The sequence below is a fragment of the Dryobates pubescens genome, chromosome 9, assembly GCF_014839835.1.
Source record: "Dryobates pubescens isolate bDryPub1 chromosome 9, bDryPub1.pri, whole genome shotgun sequence".
Classification (NCBI taxonomy): Eukaryota; Metazoa; Chordata; class Aves; order Piciformes; family Picidae; genus Dryobates; species Dryobates pubescens.
Window position 1 is genome coordinate 7938197 of NC_071620.1, and position 24178 is coordinate 7962374.

Below are 24178 nucleotides of genomic sequence, written 5' to 3' on the forward strand. Positions count from 1 at the left end.
TATCAGAGAGTGGACCTCAAAACTGAAAAAGCAGCTGAGAATTCTCATCAGAAAGGTTCCAGGTCACAATCCATCTGACATGAACATTGCTTACTGTATGCCACTGTTATCAAATTTATGTCCATGTTAAATTCAAGTCAACAAAAAACTGTGAGGAACAACAGGTGCTATTTATCAGAGAGAAATTTATCAGAGAGAAATTTATTTATCACAGAGAAATCAAAACCTGTTCAGACAAAACAGAGGAGACCCTTCCTTTCACATTATGTTCTCTAGCTGGCCTATAGCAGCCAGAGTATTTTGTGAGGCACTACTGAAATCAGCATTCAGTATTCAAATGCAGGAGATATTTTTCACTAAATACATTAGTTATTTTGTTTGGAAAACATTAATTTGGCTTTTCTAACTAACAGCTTCAACCAAATCTTGAAACATATGTTGAATTAGCAATGTAAGCAAACCCTGAATTAGTTTCCCAAGTACAGGACTTCAGAATGTACCTTTCCTGCATTCAGTTCAGAAATAGCTGCCAGAATTTGCTGCCTCGATCCGTCAGTTTTAATACCCAGCTCTTTCAGATCACCATCAGTAAGTGTAAGAAAGGCTTCCATGTCCACCTACATATGAAAAGAAAAAAGAAAAGGAAACAAAGACAAATTTACCTAGGCAAATATTGACTATTATGGGTCAAAAGTGCTTGGACTCCTTTCAGTTGTACAGACTTACTACAAATTTCATGCCCACACAATTTTGTAATGAATTATCAGCACCAGATGCTACCCACTATACCAGTCTTTTGTCAGGTTTTAAATCTGTTGCTAATAATTCAATTACTTATCATAGTATATTTCAAATATTGATTTTTTTTCCCAGACAGGCTCTATCAACATAAAACATATACTCTCCAGGAAAATTCCATTACTTACAGTAGAAGCTAGCTGAATAAGCCTAAGATTTCTCTCTTCCTATCCCTCCCCACCAAGTGTTTTCGGAATTTCAGAATATTGTGGGTACTTTTCCAGTGTCTCCTGAGGAAAACCTAGGGTTTGTTCATTTATCATTTTAAATTTTATCAACACATCATAGAATAGGTTGGAAGGGACTTTAAATATCATCTAGTTCCAAACCCCCTGCTATGGGTCGTGACACCACCTACTACAGCACGTTGCTCAAGGCGCCATCCAACTTGGCTTTGAACACTTCTAGAAAGGGGGCATCCACAACTTTCCTGGGCAACCTGTTCTGGTGTCTCACCACCCTCACTTTAAAGCATTTCTTCCTAATATCTAGTCCAAATCTCTCTTCTTCCAGCTTAAAGCTGCTGCCCCTCATCCTATCACTATGAGCCCTTGTAAAAAGTGCCTCCCCAGATTTCTTGCAGGCCCCCTTCATGTATAAGATGTGTTGTGGTAAGAACAAATATCTGAAACTTTGCATCTTGATATAACCTTCACATACAGAGCATATTAATTTCTAAGGAATGTTTCTTTCCCTATCACACAAGGGAAGAATAATAAGCAGAGTGCATTGTGATGAAGCTAAATAATCTGTGTTTGTGGTGCTGTAGCATTGCTGCAGCAATGTTAATTTATTATATGTGTCCCTTCCCTACCTCTGCCTTGGGCCAAACACACACACACACAAACAGTTATTCTTTACATTTGATGCTGTCTTAAACATTGTGATGAATTAGTTTTACATCTTTTCATCAATATTTACTTTCACTGCATCCTTCAGGCAAGTCACTATTGCAGGCCTCATCTACAATGATGCTTTAGTTACCCAGCCTCATTCTCTTGTTGTTTATTCATAGCAGGTAAGTAAGAGAAAGGAGCTGTCTCAGTGACCCACAGTCCACTGCTCTCCATCTGGAAATGAGGTCCCAGCTGTGATTCCAAGGATAATATACTATGTCCTATAAACTGTTTAGCCACATTGGATATAGACATATATAGAAAGCACAGAATGTAAGAACAGAAGGGGAAAAAACTCAACAAACTGAAGCACCTATCTGTATCAAAATTGTAGCTTCACTGTAAAATGCACTGACATTTGCAGCATCCTGAAGAATGCCATGAATATCACTTGATACATATTTCAAGGTCCTCTCCACAACCAGAAATGGCTGTTGAATTTTAAATTTGAGACTGCAGATCATAATTCTGATGCAATGTGTGCTGCACCCTAGCTTTGCTTAAAGAGTTTAAACAAGTAATAATAGTTTTTTTAAAAGACATACCTCTTGCTCCTCAAAAATAGGCTGGTATTTCTCAAGTGACAATTTTTTAAGGATGCCAGTCAGCTCATCTGTAGTAACAGAAAAGAAAAAAGAAAACAAAAGCCATCCCATGGATAAGGAAAAACTTCACAGAATCATAGAATCAATAAGGTTGGAAAAGATCTCAAAGATCATCAAGTCCAACCTGTCACCCAACACCTCATGACTACTAGACCATGGCACCAAGTGCCACATCCAATCCCCTCTTGAATACCTCCAGGGACACTGACTCCACCACCGCCTTGGGCAGCTCATTCCAATGCCTAACAACTCTCTCAGTGAAGAAATTTCTCCTCACCTCCAGGCTAAACTTCCCTTGGCACAGCTTGAGACTGTGTCCTCTTGTTCTGGTGCTGGCTGCTTGGGAGAAGAGACCAACCTCCTCCTGGCTACAAACACCCTTCAGGTAGTTGTAGACAGCAAAAAGGTCTCCCCTGAGCCTTCTCTTCTCCAGGCTAAACAATCCCAGCTCCCTCAGCCTCTCCTCACAGGGTTTGTGCTCAAGGCCTCTCCCCCGCCTCGTTGCCCTTCTCCAGACACGTTCAAGTGTCTCAATGTCCTTCTTAAATTGAGGGGCCCAGAACTGGATACAGGACTCAAGGTGTGGCCTAACTAGTGCTGAGTATAGGGGCACTATGAATTCCCTGCTCCTGAATGATCTCTATATTGTTAACTGCTGAAAACATGTATTTAAACATATATTCCTCACAGGGATAGATGCTGATAAAATCCCAATCACATTTACTCTGCATCAGAAATTAAAAGACTGACTTACTTTTTTCTCACTTCTGTATACTCTTAATTCCATCTAGTCTTACCTTGCTAGGATAAAATCCTTCTTTTGTACTGCCCTTTCTTCCTCATTAAAAAGACCTTAAAAAACCCAAAACACTAAGGACAACCCAGATCATGCTGGTTAGGCAGCAGAACTCCCCAAGCAGGCAGTGAACTGAATGGCGTACTTCCATGGCATGATCCAGAAAGACCAAGTGTAGGGTAAGCAACCACTCAGTTGCTCATTCAAAACACTGATAGAACAAAGGTATATCTGAACCTATTCTCATTCAGTGCCTGACATCCAGGCATCTTGAACCCACTGAACTACAACTAAGATGAAACCTGGGCAGAATTTTAAGTCTGATAAGCTTATCTTCCGAGGTCAATAGAGCTGGATTTAACTCTTGTGGGACTCTTCCCACATACTTATCCAGTTAAAAAGTGTAAATGCAGTTTTAGAAAAACCAACCAGTACCTCTCTTAATTACACACTACCTCTTTCAACTAAGGATTGTGTTTCTTTTTATTGCTTTGTTGCCACAAGTTTTTTTCCACAAGTACCAAAGCAGTCAATTAAACTAAGAAATCCAAAGACAAAATGAAGAATATGAAGGATTACATTACCCAGCCCAGCTATATTTAATACTCCCCATATAAGCTCACTTGCATTGTAAAAACATCTCTGTTCCATTCCCAAATAGACCTTGCTTTTATTTAATTAACTTGTCTTTTGATTGTATCTCTTCTTTCATAATCACTAGAAATGTGAAAGAGAATTTCACTCTTTAAGCTTCTCTGAAGACTTTTAAGTATCTTGAGATGGACACACTTTTCTGTGCACCACTCTGGAAGCCTCCTTCATTATACAGAGGAACCCATTGAAAAATGAAGTGAAAAATTCTGGCTGAGTCTTATTTTCTGCCAGGGTTTTGGTTTTTTACCTCAAGTCCAATGAATTTGACATGATTTGCTAAGGCTAAAAGGCTTAAAGCTTTAGTACACTGACAAAGTGAGGTTAATCCATGGGAAAAGGCAAGCAGCTTTAAAAACACAGCACGGGAACTTCTCCATGCAGTTTGATTAAATGTATCATCTACAGAAAGAAAACAAAGTTTCATTAGAAGCTCTTAGATATATTATTAAACTTCTTTTTAAGTTGTTTGTTAGCCTTCTCATAGTGTGCTTCAGTTATAGGTTGTGGTATGGGAAGAAATTTCCAGGGTCTCTGAGCCCAGAGCCTTGCTGTCATAACAACTGCAACATCAGACACCATTCACACAGAGACAACGCTTTCAGCTAAAACCCTTTCATGTTTTCCTTTCCTCTTTCCCTCTTCCAGTTCCTGCATTAAGTCTGAACAAAATCTGAAAGCTCTATTTTTTACAATTCTTGAAAACATATTGTTTCTCCTTTGCTTTTATATCACATTTTCCTTTTGTTCTACTCATGTCTCCACGTCCTTACCTACATCTCTGGTGAAGTTCTCAGAGCTTCTTACTACTTGTGCTGCATTACACTTACTTATCATCTCTTTTTACTACTCTGTAGTATAGTAGGGTAAGATTACCTTTCTCCAAGTTTTCAGAGCCTCCTTTTACTTTCACATGGTTTTGTCTTTCATGATTGTCTACATCACTGGTTCTCAGAATAGGGACAAGCTGCTGATGGTCCACCAAGTGGTTCCCTAAAAAGAAACCATGCACACCTCTGAACCCTGCTGCCTTCTGCTCCCTCACAGCAATATTCAAAGGAATTTTTTTCTTCATTTAAATCTACTGAAAGAAAAACAAAAGTTAACACTGCAGGGCTTCTGTGCTTACTCTTCTGAGTTCTGCTGGGCCTATGAGCATTTGTACAGCTGTGGATGAATCAAATTACAGCAAGAGAAGCCCCTGAATTAAAAGACAAGCACGATGAACCCAGAAGTACTTAGGCTTCTGACAAACTAGCCCTGCTACAAAGGAAACTCACTGTATCATGGTGCTAGTGGGGCAGTCACAATGCTCAACTGTGACAGGTGAGACTGGACCAGCTGATACCTTAGAGAATCCCCTTGTTATCCACCAGCAAGCTACCTTCCCTTTATATATTTCTAAACCAACATCTCTCATGTTATCAAGCAATCATTATAAAATGGCACTAACTGAAATGTGAAAGGATTATGTTAAAGCTGAACCATGAAGAGGACAGAAAGTGGGTCAAATATCAACACTTTGGTGTTAAGTGGAAGTACAGTGACAACAAAGCATAAATGAAAACAAAACCAATACAGGTACTTTCAAAAAACCCCAAAATAGTATAAAATGCCTCTGGCAGGGACCTGACAGAATAGGTTGAACCAGATGATCCTTGAGGTTTCTTCCAACTTGGCATGCTATAATCTCTTATTTAAAAGATTCTGCATCATGGGGCTTGTTTGTGGAGGGATGTTTTTCCACTTTTTTTGAGATGTTTACAGAAGAAAAGCAAGTAATTGATATCCTGTTTCCAATGCAGTAATGTGACTTTTTTAAAAGAAAGTGTTGCAATTTAGATTTAAAAGTGCAACTTAAAAGGCTGCAGTGAAAAGTAAGGGTCAAATAAGGCCATTTTTGCAAGTAAAAAAATAAACACAATGCAGCTCTTCAAAATCAATTGCATGCTGCTATGACTTGCTGTGAATCAAAATTGTATTTCTGTAGTGCCATGCTCCACTGTATTTCTATTAAAAAACAATTTCAAATGTAGTGAAAGCCTTTTTTTACCCTCAGCAAAGGGTGAAAAACAGGTTTTAAGCAATAAAAGGGGGAAGGAAGGCCAGGTAAGAGTAGCCTACCTGCATGCTCTATGATAACTCTGAGATGGTACTAATCTCCCTTTAAATAGAAGGGATCACAGCTTTTGGAAGATAAACAGCCAGTTACTGCAGGAGTGCTAATCTCTCAGTAAGAAACACCAAAATAACTTCCCTAGGAAGAAGTCCTCTTATGCAGATACACAGTAACCCAATAGAATTATAGCTTTAAACACTCGGTGCTCTTGATTGATTAATGTTATTTAATTAAGTGACTTACCATCTTCTGTAATAGTACCACTGCTGGAGCCATTGCTCTTGCCCTGTCTGTGAGATGAAGAGAGGGAGGACTCTGCATTGTGAACCTTTGGTGACGGGGAAGGTGATGGGGAAGGTGTGAGAGTTGGTGATGTACTTTTAGACGTAGATGAAGTCCCAGATGGAGGCCTTTTGGTCATCTCCAGTTTTTGCTGTAGTTAGTAATATAACCATTTCAGTTTAAAAAAGTAAAAAAAAGTTTACCTACATGTGATGCTTCAGTATTACTTAAGTTGCATACCACTATTACAGAGCATATAGCCACAACCAGAAGCTTCTTGCTTCATATTGAGCAACACATTTATCCCAGGAGAGACTCTGTCCCCTCAAATTCATCAAGAAAAATGTATTTTTGAAGCCTGTGATTCTGGAATAAGGAAATGATTTCTTATAAAGCAATACTATATGCAAGCACCACAACTACTCTTTATTCTATGTATTCTATGTATTCTATGTATTCTTTCTGTAAAATCTGAAATCACTTTGATACTGAAAACACAGCTTTTTAATTCAGATGTTTAGTAAAACAAATAAAGTCTCAATTAAAGCTTTTCTAAGTGTATTGGATGCTATTTGAAGTAGCACTTTATGTTGGATAAGCCAGAATTATGTAGCAAGCACAAACTAAGTTTCAGGTGTATTTAAACCCCTTGCCCCACTGAAATGAAAGTTTCCAGCCAACTCTTACAGGTTGTTATTACCTAAAATTACTCAACATTTTCAAATTTACTAAACATTTTGTAAATATTTAACAAAATTTGGAGGCATGGAAAAAAGGGAAAATAAATTAATTAAAATGAGGTATAAGAATATATATATCATAGTATCATAGTATCAGTCAGGGTTGGAAGAGACCACAAGGATCATCTAGTTCCAACCCCCTTGCCATGGGCAGGTACACCCCACACTAGATCAGGCTGGCCAGAGCCTCATCCAGCCCAATCCCCTCTTGAACACCTCCAGGGATGGTGACTCCACCACCTCCCTGGGCAGCCCATTCCAATGGTGAATGACGCCCTCAGTGAAGAACTTCCTCAAGCCTAAACTTCCCCTGGTCATTTTGACTGAGCAGAGGGGTTTGGAACACAAGCCCTGTGAGGAGAGGCTGAGGGAGCTGGGGTTGCTTAGCCTGGAGAAGAGGAGACTCAGGGGTGACCTTATTGCTCTCTACAACTACCTGAAAGGAGGTTGTAGACAGGCTGAGGTTGGTCTCTTCTCCCAGGCAGCCAGCACCAGAACAAGAGGACACAGTCTCAGGCTGTGCCAGGGGAGGTTTAGGCTGGATGTTAGGAAGTTCTACACAGAGAGAGTGATTGCCCATTGGAATGGACTGCCAGGGGAGGCGGTGGAGTCACCATCATTGGAGGTGTTCAGGAGGAGACTTGATGGGGTGCTTGGTGCCATGGTTTAGTTGATTAGGTGTGTTGGATTAGTTGATAGGTTGGACGCAATGATCTTTAAAGTCTCTTCCAACCTGGTGTAGTCTATTCTATTCTATTCTATTCTATTCTATTCTATTCTATTCTATTCTATTCTATTCTATTCTATTCTATTCTATTCTAAGCTAAACTCTGAATTCAGGAATCCAGGAAAAAAAAATCACCTAAGACAGATATTTAGATCACATCATGTAAACAATTAAATGTATGAAGTGGTATGTAGATTGAGGGATTTAGGAGATGATGTACCTTAACTTGCTTGGGAAAATAGTAATAGTAATAGTTTTGCCATAGTTTAGTCATGGGGTCTGTGGTGACAGGTTGGACTTGATGGTCTTTGAGGTCTCTTCCAACCTTGGTGATTTGGTGATTCTGTGAATAAGGCTGGAAGAGACCTCAAAGATCATCGAGTCCAACCTGTGCACACTGAGTACAGGTTTTGTTATTGGTGGATAGAAATCCTTTGATTAATCTACCTGGACATAGAAGAGAACTGAAAGAGCTGCTGCCTTTCCAACATCCTGGCATTATTTCTATTTAAAAATCTTTTCAGCAGTCTGATGAACTCCCTTCTCAGAAGATGATCTGCAGGGCACTGCACCTCACTATTCTTTTATCCACTAATACCTTCCACTGTGAGCGGGAAAAGTAATTAAACTTCTCAGTGGCAGCATTTTTGTAACAACAGGCCCCAAGACCTTCAGCCCAAAGCTCATAGGCACAGGTATTGTATCTTAATAGGCTAATTAATGTAACTGTGGATATGTAAGATTTTTGGGGGCACACAAACAGCTCTGATGGAATTATTTCCAAGACAGAAACAAGCTGAGAGGAACTGCTCAGAGTTTGACTAGAAATACGTTGGTCAGACCACCTCCAAAAGAAAAAACATTTGGTCGCTGTTCAATTGAGGAGAGGCTGAGGGAGGTGGGGTTGCTTAGCCTGGAGAGGAGACTCAGGGGTGACCTTATTGCTCTCTACAACTACCTGAAGGGAGGTTGTAGACAGACGGATGTTGGTCTCTTCTCCCAGGCAGCCAGTACCAGAACAAGAGGACACAGTCTCAGGCTGCACCAGGGGAGGTTTAGGTTGGATGTTAGGAAGAAGTTCTATACAGAGAGAGTGATTGCCCATTGGAATGGGCTGCCCAGGGAGGTGGTGGAGTCACCATCATTGGAGGTGTTTAGGAGGAGACTTGATAGGGTGCTTGGTGCCATGGCTTAGTTGTTTAGGTGGGTTAGATTGGTTGAGGGGTTGGACACAACAATCTTGAAGGTTTCTTCCAACCTGGTTGTTGTTGTTTATTATTATTATTATTATTATTATTATTATTATTATTATTATTATTATTATTATTATTAATGAAAGAAGAGGGTAATAAAGTGGTTTTGTCTACATGAAAGAAAGAGATAGATCATTTATAACCCAGAGAGCACTTACATGGGATAGAAAGGAAGGAAAGATTATTATGTGCCAGAGAATCAGTATGAGCCCTTAGGTTTTCAGGGCCAAGAAGGATTATACATTTTAGCTCCCAATCTCATTTTTGAAAGGCAATAAGGAGTCCCTTCAGAATTAGGACTGCCAGACCAGAGACAAAGTGACTATTCATGGAAACTCTTTTGGCATTGGTAACTTCATCTATCATAGCTATTTACCAATTAAATGCACATATTTCTTACTGTTGCTATGTAAGACTGCAGAATGAGATGGTAAATGTAATGATTTTACACTCTGGTCATTTTTTGTTTCTTTGGGCAAAACTTCAAGAAAAATCCCAGGAAAAGATGACATGAAAACAAAACAAAGCAAAACAAGCTGTTTAGAGATTACACAAGCAAAAAGTCAAGACATTTTGCTCTTAGTCATGTCTTTTAATGTTTTTAAAATACCAGACATCAAAACTAAAACTCCAAATTCTGTGTTTCCTTCTTGCTCTCTGAAATGTAATGTTTCCCTGTGGGAATAAGCCCATACATTTCACAATAGTGAATCTTCTCCTAGGATGCTACTTTCTAACTTGTCTCCATAGTTGCTGAGAATTTACAATCTTAATCCTTAGAAAGGAATTCTTAACTTTGAACTACATGCACAGGAATGGGCAGGTAATAATAATAATAATAATAATAACAATAATAATAACAATAATAATAATAACAATAATAATAATAATAATAATAATAATAATAATAATAATAATAATAATAATAATAATAATACCAACCAGGTTGGAAGAGACCTTCAAGATCAAGGATAAAGCTATACCAGGAAACTGATAGGTAAGTCAGCACAGATAATATAGCCTGGACTCACAAGCAAAACCTGAATTTGGTGATGACAAGTTAATATTCATACCGTTTAAAAGTAACACTTTGTGGAGCAGACTGGATGCAGTGAGTATTGCTGTGGTCATCAGATCCTAATAGGAATTGTCTCAGGTGTTGCCTTTGAAGGAAAACTAGTTATACTATTGCAGAGTAAAGTCCAAGAAGAACTAACACTGAACTCAATGAGGGCCACAGAAAGAGGTATGAGAAACCAAAATAACAGTCCAGATATACCCTAAGATCAAGTACTATATTTGCTGGTTTTAAAATAGCAGGAAATTGATAATAAAGCAAACTTCTGTTTTATTACTAGGTCTGATTTTTTTCTAGACTTGTAAAGGTTTGTAGACCTTTTTGGCTGTGCAGTGTCATGCAGTTACATTCATCCCTGTCTGAGACATGAAGTACTAAAATCAGCCAGTTTAGAAGTATAAAAAATGCATTTCCCTGTACCTTTACAACATGTCCATTGCCAACCATTTGAGCACTCTGCAAGTCAGACAGAGTGGATGAAGGAGTTGACTGAACTGGACTATGCTGTTGGCTGGGTTTCTGTTCAGGTAGGCCTGCTGCTTTTCTTCTTTGGGCTGCAATCTGAGACAAAACATTATCTGCACTGCCACCTAAGAAAAAAATAAAATTAAAAGAGAGTCAAGGAAACCATTGCATCATAGTATTTCTTAATTCTCAATTCACTTCTCTCCACTCTTTTGAAAACTGACTGGATGAAGAAATAGACTTTCAGACTTTTGGATTTTATCAGCTGCTTCACCACATTGTTACTAACTGCCAGATACAAAATGTACAGCTTTATTTTTAATTGAAAACCAATTTTTAATTGAAAACCAATTCTTATTTTAAACAAAAAGTAAGCAACATAGGTGTGGTAAAGGGTGCATAATACCCAGAATTATGCCCCAAATACTGCCAAAACATGTCCCTACATGTTTTGCTCAAACCCTTCCCCTTCACTTCGGGAGTGGGCACTCAGCCTAGAGCTGAGCAAACAAAGGGCCAGCCATCAACAAGCCAGGGTAAACAACCCAACTTGCCTTTTTTTTGGTAAACAAGAGCACATGCCACCTTATGGGATGCTTGTGCTGTGTTTGTGCCTCTTCCAAGTACGGGCATATTCTGCCTATACGCTCTGCCACAGGCTAAGGGTGTGCCTACCAAGTTTGACTATTGGCTAAATCCAAGCCTTGAGCAAATTATATATTACCCAAATTGTAAACAGTTTTCCTTTTTGCATTCTCTTGCATCTTTGCTCTGCTTCTGCTCTCACTCCTTGCACATGTTCTGCCTTTGTCTGCAGTCTGGAGGGAAGCCTGTTTACCCGGGAAGTGCTATCGTGCCTCGGTTTACACGGAAGCCAGCAAAGAGTCCTTTAGATAAGATGCACCAAAACTACAGCCAGCTTAGCATCGTTATCTGCAGTCCCACCAGTAGAAAGAAGCTGCCTAACCGTGCCCTGGAGGGACAGAGCCCTACTGACCACGTCCGGGGAGAGCCAAGCCCTCACGTGAGCTGTGAGAGAATCTACGCCCTGGCCAGCCAGGGAGAATTTGCCCAAATCCCTTTTGGCAGTTCTAAGCGTGTCTGCTGCAAGCATGAAGCTGCAGACCTGCGAGCCAAAGCCAGAACCATGCCCAGCCGTTCCTGTGCCAGCTGCTAAGTCGCAGGAGAAGGAGCTGCTGCCTGCTGCTCCACAGCCCTGTAAGCCAAGTGCCAGGGCGACCCAGCTGCCCCAGCCCCAAAAGGAAACAGGAAAAGCAGCCACCGAGTGGAATCAGTGACGCTTGCTCATTTTTGAGCTGAGCCAGGGGAACTGCTCCCCCAGAGCCTCCTGCAAATTCTGCAGTGCTGCCAGCACCCAACAGCCTGTTCCAGGTGAACCAGCCTCCAGTGTATCCCCAAGGAGCCTACACCACACCCCTGCAGCAGCAGGAGAAAGCTGCCTCCCCCAGCCGTGGCAGCAACCAGCTTAGCAACCACCGTGGCAACCACCTCAGCGAGCGAAACTGTATCTTTTCAGGGTTCACATGTCTAACACCAGTTCTGGTTCTGTTTAAAATCCCCACGCTTTAGTCCTCATGGTATTGTAATCTGTGGATTATAAAGCAGCAGCCCAGTAATTCCTGGAGTCATAATTTGTGAGTAAAAAATTGCTTAAGTCTCTTTGAAAGGTTCCTTTAGTTGTATGTGCCCTGACACCTAGCCTTACCGCTGTATTCAGCTGCCAGGTGCCCGCTGAGTCGCTCCTTAGTGGACAAGTGGCAGATTGCACCCTAGTTCTCTGAATAACTGTTTTGTATTTTTCTAATTTGGTTCAAAATGGTTAAACTGTACCAGTTTATGGCAACTATATCCATAACCGTACACTGGAATCTGCATATACACTGCAAATAAGTTACTACTAATAATAGCAATTCGTTGTTAATAACTATGATATGGGGTCAGGCAGAGAGGGACCTGGGGGTACTGGTCTATGGTAGGCTGACCATGAGCCTGCAATGTGCCCAGGCAGCCAAGAGGGCCAATGGCATCCTGGCCTGCATCAAGAACAGTATGGCCAGCAGGAGCAGGGAGGTCATTCTGCCCCTGTACACTGCACTGGTTAGGCCGCACCTCGAGTCCTGTGTCCAGTTCTGGGCCACTCAGTTTAGGAAGGATGTTGACTTGCTGGAACGAGTCCAGAGAAGGGCAACAAAGTTGGTGAGGGGTTTGGAACACAGGCCCTATGAGGAGAGGCTGAGGGAGCTGGGGCTGCTTAGCCTGGAGAAGAGGAGACTCAGAGGTGACCTTATTGCTCTCTACAACTACCTGAAGGGAGGTTGTAGACAGGCAGAGGGTGGTTTCTTCTCCCAGGCAGCCAGCACCAGAACAAGAGGACACAGTCTTAGGGTTGGACGCGATGATCTTGAAGGTCTCTTCCAACCTGGTCTGGTCTATTCTATTCTATTCTATTCTATTCTATTCTATGACAACGGGTTACAGCTCTACAAAAGGTATGTTAAAATGAACAAGTATCCATTTGACTCGTCATGGGTGGACTCAATTAAATCAACATGCTTTTTCTGAGACAAGGGCTACATTGTAAGACTCCTGTAACAGATATAAGGCTTTTGTTCCCTTACGTGGGTCCCCAAAGTCCAATCCTGTTCCAACAAAGTTTACAGAAGTTTTTGTTTATACAGCTGTAGGAGCCATCATCATAAATACGATTTTTTTTAGCTGAACCAAAAAAAAAACCCACTTTCTTATGAAAAATAAAACCAATGTGGGACCTGATCTGTTGTGCAGTTCTCCTCCATGTCTGTTAATTCCTGCAATGTTATTGGATCCACCAGAAGAATGCGGAGAATGGTTGAAGTTGTTGGAATTTGAAGGAGATGCAGGTCTTCTTGCAAATGTTGGTAATTTGACTGGTCTGTTACCTTTGCTAATAGATGTCTGGAAAACAAGAACAATAATTTTCATCTTTCTTGTTAGAGCAAAACAAAAGATCAAACTTTGACTGCTATTTCATTTCTTGCAAGTTCTGAAACTTCCAGTGAAGAACAAATAGGGCATCTGAAATAACCTTATTTTAGATAAACAAATATACTGAATATATATTTATATAATTACATGCTGCACTTGAAACACAATATACACACAGTATTATGAGCAGAGGGATAACTATCACTTGAAACTTCTTTCCTGCAGAATCCCACCTTTCTCTCCCATATTACAAAACAGCTACCACCTACTTCCTATCCACCATATCGTTGTTTCTTCCTCAGCGGCAATAAGTGATGCAAACATTGTCTCCTCTAGTTGCATTTTCATGTCCTCTTCAACCTGCATCATTTTACAGCCTAGTGTTAACTGAGACACTAAACCACATCCATGTCCTCCTTCAATTCTTCTACTTTTACACCACTGGCCACTGCCAAACATCTGAAATGTGGTTCTTGGAGCTCAGCTTTTCATGTTTCTTATCCTGTTGCTCAAATAACTTCTTCCAACTCTGACTTACTAAGCTTTTCTCCTTCTTCCTATTCCCTTAAGAAAACCCTTCTTTCCTCACAGAAGGATCAATGGCAATACTTCCTCTGCTCTTTATATATGGGTGCCAATTATCTGCTTATGTTATTACAATCATCTTTTTTAGGATAATGAACATTTACCTTCCTGTGATCTCTTCCCTTCTAATACTCCACATTATTCCATCTAAATCACCTCAACTAATATTAAGCTAAATTTCACCTAAAAAAGTAAGACAGAAAGAAGCTCCTCCTGATATGTCTTTGTTACCCCATTTCTAGAACAGACATGAAATACAGTACTGGAGTAGTATAAAAGCTCTTCTCGACACTTGGCTATTAAGAGTCTAAATTCAGGGCAGTAAATACTTCTTTTTCTCCTACTAACTGCAAAAGGTTGTGAAGGTTGTTTTGCTTCCTGTCTCAAGATAAACAAGCTCTCCTTTTTTGTTTTGTGTTTTTACTAAAACCATCTTAGAATCAGGTAAGCTTCTTCTATAAAAATCAGAATTTATTCAGACTTTTCCCCTTTTTACAGTATTTGCACAAGGCTGTATCCCTTTAACACTAACTGTTAAAATCTTATTACTACCCTTTCTGAATATTGTCTGCATACTTCTGCCTCTGGTATTTCTTCCCTTTAGCTTCTGAAAACTGGGAAACTTCCATTCTTTCCCTCTGCCTCTAGTCTTCTTCCAAATCACAACCACACTCCAATGACTGTACCTACTTTGACAACTAACATACGTAAGTGGAACCAGCAGCCACTTTAGTAGTTTGCAGCAAATTCATTAAGGCTTTGTTCTGGGTAACAGAGAACAGGTCATTTCATTTCACACAAACTTTTGTTCCATTTATTATTTATGATTTTTCCACAGAGATGTGTATTCCTCCTAACCAGCAGAGTTTAAAAGGACAAGCCATTACTGAGACACTACATTTGAAGTAATTTCTAATCGGAAGCACAGTGTGGCTCTCCAGTAAGTACAGCCTGAACATAACAGTAATTTTGCACACATTTTGTTTGCTTACTATATCAGAGTTCCCACTGCTGTTAAAATCATGTTTGATTGCCCTCTGTGGCCAGGCAGTTCTCATCTGTTCAGCTTTGCCATCTTTGCTGAGTCGCGGTCGATCAGAATTCCAAAGCTCAAAACTCGAGGGGGGCAAGAAAGGTGGGATCACTGCTTTCAGCTTATCACTGGGCAGTCTGGTGAATGGAGCACTGCTTCTTAGCTGAGAGAGGGAAACAACAAAAGGGGAAAAGAAAAGAGCAGCCTCTTAAGAGCAACTACTGGGAGCTGATACAGCTTCAAAACTGCAAGTTAAATAAAAAGACAAATGCATTTTTAAACAAAATAAAATGGAAGCAAGCCACAAAAATTGTGCTTGTGAAGATGGATGACACATAGTAATACATAATCCAGCGGATGTTCTGGCACCCATCAATATGCCTATTCATTTAATACAGTTCCTTAAGTGGCAGAAACTGCCTCTTCCTTTATTGGGATCAATCTTGCTTGACATTTAATTTAATAGAAGTGTGAATAATTAACTTCCAAACAAATGAGGTAGTCCTTTCTGTATTCCCAGACAGGACACGTGGAAACAGTGAACAACTGCCTGATTGGGCTGCATGTGTTCTCCAGAAAGAGGGAAAAAAAACACCAACATAACAAATTTGGCACTCTGGAGCTCTGTCAGTCAGTCACATAGTTTAGAATAGAATAGTTTAGAATAGAATAGTTTGGAATGGAATGGAATGGAATGGAATGGAATGGAATGGAACGGAACGGAATAGAATAGAATAGAATAGAATAGAATAGAATAGAATAGAATAGAATAGAATAGAATAGAATAGAATAGAATTAACCAGGTTGGAAGAGACCTTTGAGATCATCGAGTCCAAGATGAACCTTCTTAAAAAAGTACAGGATAACCAGCAAAATTTAATGCCAGAGAGCAAGCTGTAGGGGAATTTAAAGCTACAGCACAACAGAAGAACCAGAATAATAGACATAAATATTCCAAATTAAGTATTTCATGGTTGCCTCTCCTAATAACTTCTCACTTTCATATTGTGTTATGTTCCATTCATGTTTTACTCAGAGCATACTGCCTGTCAGCAACTCATTCCGTCTGTTTCATCTGTTTTAGTAATTCAGTGCTGAGGTACATACACATACAGAGGTATGAGTAACTCTTGAAAGAAATTCAATACTTGTGAACAGCTTCCACACCATACTACTTGTAATACTCCCCACTCTAAGAACTACTGATGTACTGCAGCCTGTCAGCTCCTGTCTAGTGACCATGAACAAATGACAGCTCTCTTTCCAACACTGACTTGGACAGCAAGTAAAAAAGTAAAAAATGATGTGGGCTGCATGACCTTCTGAACTGGGCTGAACACAGCAAGAGCACTGCAACATACCATGGTTGTCAATAATTCATCATCCTTTCCTCCTTTTGCACTGTTCACAACTGAAAAATACATAAAAAATACATAAGTTATGTGGGATTGCTTACACACTCCTACTTTTGTTTTCAAAGATAGCTTATTAATTTCAAATAGTCAACAGCTTTACCCTCAGTAAGTACATAGAACCTAGACTTCCAGTGACACTGCCATGTACCTAAATTTAAGTTAAGCCAATAATCTTATTTCACACCACAAACTATGGAGGTCCTATATGGAGAACTCTACATTTTCGGTAGATGTACTCTACAGTTTCATATTGCCCAACCTCTCTTTCTCCTCAGAATTACTTATTTAAATAAATTTCTTTTCAATATATAAATTAATTGAAGATACTAACAACTTTTACGTGCCCTGCCTCTACTGTCCACTTTAATGGTGTTTGCTACAGAACAGTAACATCATTTATGTTACCATTCTCCTGCTTAAATGATGGTGCACTCAGGTTCAGTATGATCAACAGTCATGAATAGAAACATTTCTCTCTGTACTACAAATATACTATGGATCTTAGCTTATATGAAGCTAAATATAAACTAGATCAATAAACTTGAAATAGCATCATCTTGACAATCCCATGAGAACTGATTTCCCGTAAGACAACTCTGGCTTTACCACTAGCTTTGTTATTTGTAATCCAAGATGTAGCAGCATCAAGATTCCCAGGGGTGTCCGTATCACTCTGTGAAACTGCTTTTATGGTGGAATTTAGCGATGGTTCAGACTCATCAGGAAAAGGCACAAACTGACTGGAAGGAAATCCATGGCGCAAGGTCTGAGTCAGCTTCAGCTTACGGAACCGATTGGACATCCTGCTCCACCAGGACTAGATTGATAAGAAGACACAATAATTTAGTTCCAACTAAATGAAAAAAAAAAAAAATAAAAGAGGAGAAGAAATGTACAATTAAGTAATCCTTACAGCACTGATAAGGAGTTTTTTGTGATACACTACAAAAGCAACGTTGCAACTGGTTTGCACTTATGAATAGAAACCTTGACCATAATTTGTAGGTATAAAATTGACCTCTTTCCTTATTTTTCATCTGGTAAACGCCTTACAGTATTTTTCTACAATACCTGAAAAGGCAGGTAAAAGTACTAGGGCAATTTGGATGGGAAGTTTTTACAGCTACATGGCAAACATTCAATCTTCCCAGTAACTTCCAATTTCACCATCCATTCTCCATTCTTACACTCCCTGGTATCAATGAGCTGGCATGCATATTTTCTGCTTTTTAGCGGAGGGCATAGAAGTTTATCCAATTTGCACAAAAGCTTCTCCTTAAGATCTTCAAAATCAGTGGCAAACAAGAAGAGCAGTTCTGATAGTATTCCTGTAAAACTGAAGACTAACAGTCCATGCAGAGCTACTACACAGATCACTTAAACCCTGCCAGACTGGAAAGACTATAAACTGAAAGAGAGCAAGGCAAGGAACCACAAACCTCAGGACTACTACTCCTACAATTGCCATCGATACAAGTATCACATATGTGGAAACTGTTACACAAAAGGACCATCTTTGCTCAAAATAAAATGTATCCAAGCATTTGCAGCATTTTCACAGCATTTTCACAGGCAGACAGTGCAAAATGTTTCAAGTCTTTAGCAGGACATGTCTCTAGACTACACAAGACCTATATAGGATGTAATAAGAAGACCAATGCAATCTGTATCAAAGATTATGTGGCTTGTAGGTAACTAAGTCTTCCCTTTCAGGAACACTTCAAAAAAATAATACAGTCATGTAAAAAGTGATGATACTTCATCAAGGCAGCTTTATGTGATATCAATCCAGGTAATACATTCTCCTAGCTTACTTTTTATTCCTAGACATTCCTTCTCACAGTTTATATTCCCCTCTCTCCTTGGCATTTAACATTTTTCAACTGCTGACTGATGTACGTCTTCCCAGCTGTCATACAGTAAAAGTAATATAACCTGCAAATTTATTCCCTGTAAATCAATCCTTCTGACACATGATCATTAAAAATATTCTAAATCTGCACAGAACATTAGTAATGGATAGACTTCTCAGACCTGCATATCTCTTTGGAGCCATAACTAATAAAGATTTACATTACTTTCAGCAATAAAGACCTGATCGAAAAAGGCAAGAGAGACAAATAGTTGCAAGAAAGCAATAAAACCCACACAGTTCAGTATTTATTCACTTTTGAAAAGGAACTTAAAGGAAAAAAGAATATCTAGTTTTAACACAGTACAATGATCTTACAAAATAGATTGTTTGTACAACGTGGTTTGGTCTTTTTCACTGAAGCTAGCTTGCCTCTGTAACAAAGTTTACTTCTAAGTTCCTAGCATCTTTGTTACTCTTCCCACAGTGCTTCTGCTTTGTTAGCATAAGATCATATCACACACTAATCTGTAATGGACTTAGTATAGCCACTATGGTACCATAAAGGAAAACAGTGGAAGGTTCATCTTATCCTCTGATGTTGGGGAGATTCAGGCTGGATGTGAGGAAGAAGTTCTTCACCATGAGAGTGGTGAAGCCCTGGAATGGGTTGTCCAGGGAGGAGGTTGGGGCGCCATCCCTAGAGGTGTTTAAGACCAGGCTGGATGAGGCTCTGGCCAGCCTGATCTAGTGTGGGGTGTCCCTGCCCATGGCAGGGGGGTTGGAACTAGATGATCCTGGAGGTCCCTTCCAACCCTGACTGATACTATACTATGATACTATGTTTAGAGTATGGTGGTTCTGAGCGCTGGAATTTCCAGTCTACTCTTGCAGAAGGTTGTGGCCTCTCCATATAACCTCACGCATCATACATGAAGTTGGAATACAGGGCTTTAAACTAGACTGAAGCAGGCAAGTAACAAAAATGTATTTGTGGTTAAAAATAGTCTGTCAAAAGGCTGAAATCTAGTAGCAGTGGGGAAAAGCAATAGTATCAAATAACAGAAAATGCTGCTGCCATTTGAGAAGTATTTTAGACATTCGCAACAGTATTAGGCGTGAAAGAGGAAGAGGAAGAACAAGAAATGTCTGCCCTCAGACAACTTTAATCTAAAAAAAGAAACTAAATGTGATAATTCACTCTGATCTAACAGACATTGAGAATAACTTCTTGAAGAAGCACGGGCAAGAGAAAAAGAGAGGAAACAAATTATTCCCATATGGAAAAGGCACAACTGTTTTTCCAAGTCCACAAAAGGGCAAGAAACAAAGCATTTAGCAGTTCCTGTTTGAAAGGGGTAAATGAAATCATAGCTATCCACTACATAACCAGCAGGTAAAGGAACAAGGGCCTATATTATGCATAAACTGCAAATAAAAGAAACACAACAAAATAAAAAGTTCTACTAGTTAATGACAATATTGATCAAACTGGAAACACTGAAAAGTGTTTGTTTGTTGTGGTTTTTAAAACTCCAAAACCAGCCTACAGATGTTTTACTATGAATATCATTAATAGGAGGAAGGTAGGAAAATACATGCATTTCCTTAAGAGAGTAAGAATATTTTACACAAATTAAAACCAGGCAAAACTGACTAAAATTACCCAGAGTAATTACAGACAACACAACCTCTGAACACATTGAGGTAAGAGAATGAAAGAAGTTACAGAAATCAGGCAAAAGGCAAATATATTCTTGCTCTTACCCCAAAGAGGATAATCTGAAAATTTACCAATTGAAACACTGGACTTGAAAGTCTGTCAGTGAAAAAACTGCACATCATCACAGCTTGTAAGAGATGGCTGGTATGGGTTTGTTGGGAATAAATCTCACGAAAATCAGTATCTCCTACAGAACAACTATCCAAGTGTGCAGGAAGGAGGAAAAAGTGTAACAGCTTGACTTTGATAAAGCTTTTATTACCATCCCATGTAACAATAATCACAGAATCACAGAATCATCGAATCAATAAGGTTGGAAAAGACCTCAAAGATCATCAAGTCCAATCAAATGTCTGAGGAAAATGTGCTTCAAGTAAAATTAATATAGAGGAAGCATCAGATTAGGTGGGTTGGATTGGTTGATGGGTTGGACATGATGATCTTGAAGGTCTCTTCCAACCTGGTTTGTTCTATTGTTCTATTGTTCTATCATTGCCAAAAAGCATATTAAGAAACAGATTACCAACAACTGGATCTCAGATTGGGAAGACATACTGTGTGGAGTGTAATGGGTTGGAGCAGATCCCCTCCCCACCACAGGCAGAAATAACGACTCAGACAAACGGATTGCAAAGGTGATGAAAGTTTAAATAGAGAACAGTGAGTGTGCACAAAAGGAAACATGGTGACAAGAAAGAAACCAAAGCAAACCCAGAAAGACTCCAAACCCCACCTGAGGGTGCATCCAAAACCCCCAGGGCTCCTTCTTCCCCCTCCCTCTGCTGGGCTAGTCTCAGCTGGCCAGGCCTGAGACTGCCCATCCCCCTGTGGCCTTGGGCCTAATCAGGCCCATGGCCGGGAGATCTCTCCCCCAGTTACCAAGTCTCGGAGAGGGAAGGAAAGAGGAAGTGCCAGACCCCACCGCAAAATTTATAGTGGTGCAAGGGATTATGGTAGAAATACCTAATTTCCTGAGTCCACCCACTGGGATGGACTTCTGGCCACAGGAAACACCCCTGTAGCAGAGGGCACCCAGCCCAAACTACGACAGTGGAGCGACACAGAAGTTTGGAAATGTTCATTAGCAACAGCACCGATGAAATGTAACATATTTTGTACAGCTGGTGGAAGGCATCTATCCAGACAGTTCTGTGAGCACCTTAGATACTCTAAACACTGATAAATTGACATTCAGTAGAGGTCAAGCTGGCACAGAAGAAGAAGAAATCCAGTGTACAACAAAAGGAATTAAGTAGCAAAGCAGGAAAAGAAAATCCAAGTCATAACATACTACTAAGTAAGTAAGTAAGTATAAAGTAAGTATAGGAGGAGACTTGCTGAGGTGCTTGGTGCCATGGTTTAGTTGATTAGATGGTGTTGGATGATGGGTTGGACACAATGATTCCGAAGGTCTCTTCCAACCTGGTCTGGTCTATTCTATTCTATTCTATTCTATTCTATTCTATTGATGCACAGATGCTGCGGTGTTACTGCAGCAAAAAAAGGTGAATTTCACTGATAACAGCATGAAACACACAACTGTGCAAGCAGGTTTGGGATGTCATTAATATCCCAAGACTCATCTTGGATCTCTCATCTTAACAGACAGACGTCTAAGTCAGAAATAGTACAAAGGTTAGGAAATACAACTTGCACAATGAAATTCAAATGTAGTCTTTTTGTCTAGAAAAAGAAACTTAAGAGAATATGATAGTTCCTTAACTATTTATCTAGTTCTTAGGAAAATGAAAGTGGCCACTGAACAAGAATCAATCAATTTAATATGCAGCCAAGACAGATATAGGTTAGATCAAGGGGAAAATGACGACAAGAAGCAACAGGCAGCAGAACAGGGGGCTGAGGCAGATGATGGGGCCATGGGATCATCTTCACCACTGAGTAGAAAGACCAGCAACTCATAAACTTCCTTCAATGATGTTCTTGGTATGTTCATCCTGTCTCTTTACATAGAGGCAAGTGAGCCTCTCAAATTCCCTCCCATTTCTACACTCTCATGATTCTGTAGACCCCACATTCTGCCATTTGCAATGACCTAGATAGAAAATTTATGTACTGACTGACCCACCGTAACTCTCTTTGGTTTACAGTCCTGGCTCAGCACAAAGCTGTTGTCCACACGGAGGCACTGCTGCTACAAAACCCAAGAGAGGTCCCTCACTTGTGCACTCTCTTCTCATGCTGGTACAGAGAGACCAGAGTTTGATGACCCTCCACATATCAAAAAATGTTATTTTCACAGAATCACAGAAACATTTGGGTTGGAAAAGACCCTGGGGATCAGCAAGTCCAACTAATAACCCTATTCTACAAGGTTCAACTCTAAACCATATCCCCAAGCACTACATCCAAACGACCTATAAACACATGCAGGGTTGCTGACTCAACCACATCCCTGGGCAGCACATTCCAATGCCTGAACACTCTTCCCATGAAAAGATTTTTCCTAAAGTCCAGTCTAAAACTACCCCAACATAGCTTGAGGCTGTTGTCTCTCACTCTATCACTAATTACCTGTGAGAAGAGACCAGCACCAGCCTCTCACAACATCCTTTCAGGTAGCTATGGACAAGCAGTGAGGTCTCCCCTCAGCCTCCTCTTTCGCAGACTAAACAGCCCCAGCTCCTTCAGCCACTCCTCATAAGATTTATTCTCCAGGCCCTTCACCAGCTTCATTGCCCTCCTCTGCACTCACTCCAGCACCTCCACATCTCTCTTGTATTGAGGTGCCCAAAACTGAACACAATACTCAAGGTGTGGCCTTACCAGGGCTGAGTAAAGGGGACAATCACCTCCCTACTCCTGCTGGGCACAGCATTTCTAATCCAAGCCAGGATGCCACTGGCTTTTTTGGCCACACTGCTTGCTCATATTCAGCTGCTTGCCAATTAGAACCCCCAGGTCCCTTTCTGCTAGACAGCTGTCCAGCCACACTTCCCCAAGAATGTAGCATTGCTTGGGCTTGTTGTGACCCAAGTGCAGGACCTGGCATTTGGCCTTGTTGAAGCTCATCCTGCTAACATTGGCCCATTAATCCAATCTATCCAATTCCTTCTGCAGAGCCTCCCTACCCTCATGAAGATCAACACTCCCACCTGATTTGGTGTCATCTGCTAACTTACTTTCCTTCTCTTTCACAAACGAACAATGTAACCTATAGTATCTCTCTTTAAATGGCATACAACCTGGTGTTACTCTGTGGTTTCCCACTATCAGTTTCAAGGAGAGGATACAGCATGCCAAATGACATGTAAGCCTGAAATGCACCCTATTCCACTCTTTGTATTCAGTATTAACATTTCTGCTATGATCTTAATTTTCAATGTCAATAGTCTGTTTTCATACATGGTTGAAATTAAGTCAACCCTCTTCTACATTTCACCAGGAGGTCAGTGAGGAACCCAGAACAGGCAAACCCCCAAAAAACCCAGTTAACTATTAGATCCAAAATACTTCTTAGAAATCACTTCCTCTGCTTCATACATTACAGGAAACAAGGCACTGATTATTTATGGAGAATTAATATAGTTACCTTTAGACCTCCTTTATCATCTGGCAACACTGGGACATTTAAGGACTGTCTACTTCTGGAACAAGGCAAAGATGATCTGGTGTTGAGTTTGTTCTTGTCTTTGTCTACTTGCATGCATGCTGATGCCAGTAACCGCACAAGCTCTGTGTCTAGAAGAAAACAAAATTAAGATAATGTTTAGTCTGCTTTGATTTCCAAAATTATGACTGATATGCTGACACTTTACCTATAAATCCCATGTAAGTAGTAGTTGATCACAAGGCAGATGAATCCCCCAAACCTTCTTTCTTGACCTAGGTTTCCCACACCTTCTCCCCAACACAGCAGGCTGCAGGCTTACCATCACCTCTCAATATAAATAAGCATGCATGTGACCAAGTGAACTGCTTCCTCCACTTTGTAGGGGTTAAAAAAGGTATTGTGATGCTCCCTTTTCTCACCTGACACAGAAGAGAGTAGAGAAAAATGAATATTCTTTCTTCGAGTACAGGTTGCAGAAAAGAAGCTTGAAATTAAATCCCAAAGGGAAAGGAGATGTTCAGCCTGGAGAATGAAGGGACTGAAAAGACACGGTAAGAAAAGAGATGGACAAAAAAGTAAGGGGAAAAAAGGGTGAGGAAAGAAA

General features: G+C 40.2%; 1 protein-coding gene across 2 annotated transcripts in view; it reads right to left on the minus strand.

Moving 5' to 3' along the window:
- Positions 1-24178, minus strand: part of ANKS6 (ankyrin repeat and sterile alpha motif domain containing 6) — a 45903-nt gene that overhangs the window by 8886 nt on the left and 12839 nt on the right. The window contains exons 6-15 of one of the 2 annotated variants that reach the window (XM_054164318.1): positions 23554-23702; positions 17035-17245; positions 16375-16424; positions 14973-15176; positions 13200-13365; positions 10366-10535; positions 6109-6298; positions 4623-4739; positions 2240-2307; positions 501-617 (exon numbers count right to left, since the gene is read on the minus strand). In XM_054164318.1, the coding sequence (XP_054020293.1) occupies positions 501-617; positions 2240-2307; positions 4623-4739; positions 6109-6298; positions 10366-10535; positions 13200-13365; positions 14973-15176; positions 16375-16424; positions 17035-17245; positions 23554-23702 (1442 nt within the window). The remainder of the gene's footprint in view (positions 1-500; positions 618-2239; positions 2308-4622; positions 4740-6108; positions 6299-10365; positions 10536-13199; positions 13366-14972; positions 15177-16374; positions 16425-17034; positions 17246-23553; positions 23703-24178) is intronic. The other variant, XM_054164319.1, reaches the window with a different exon arrangement.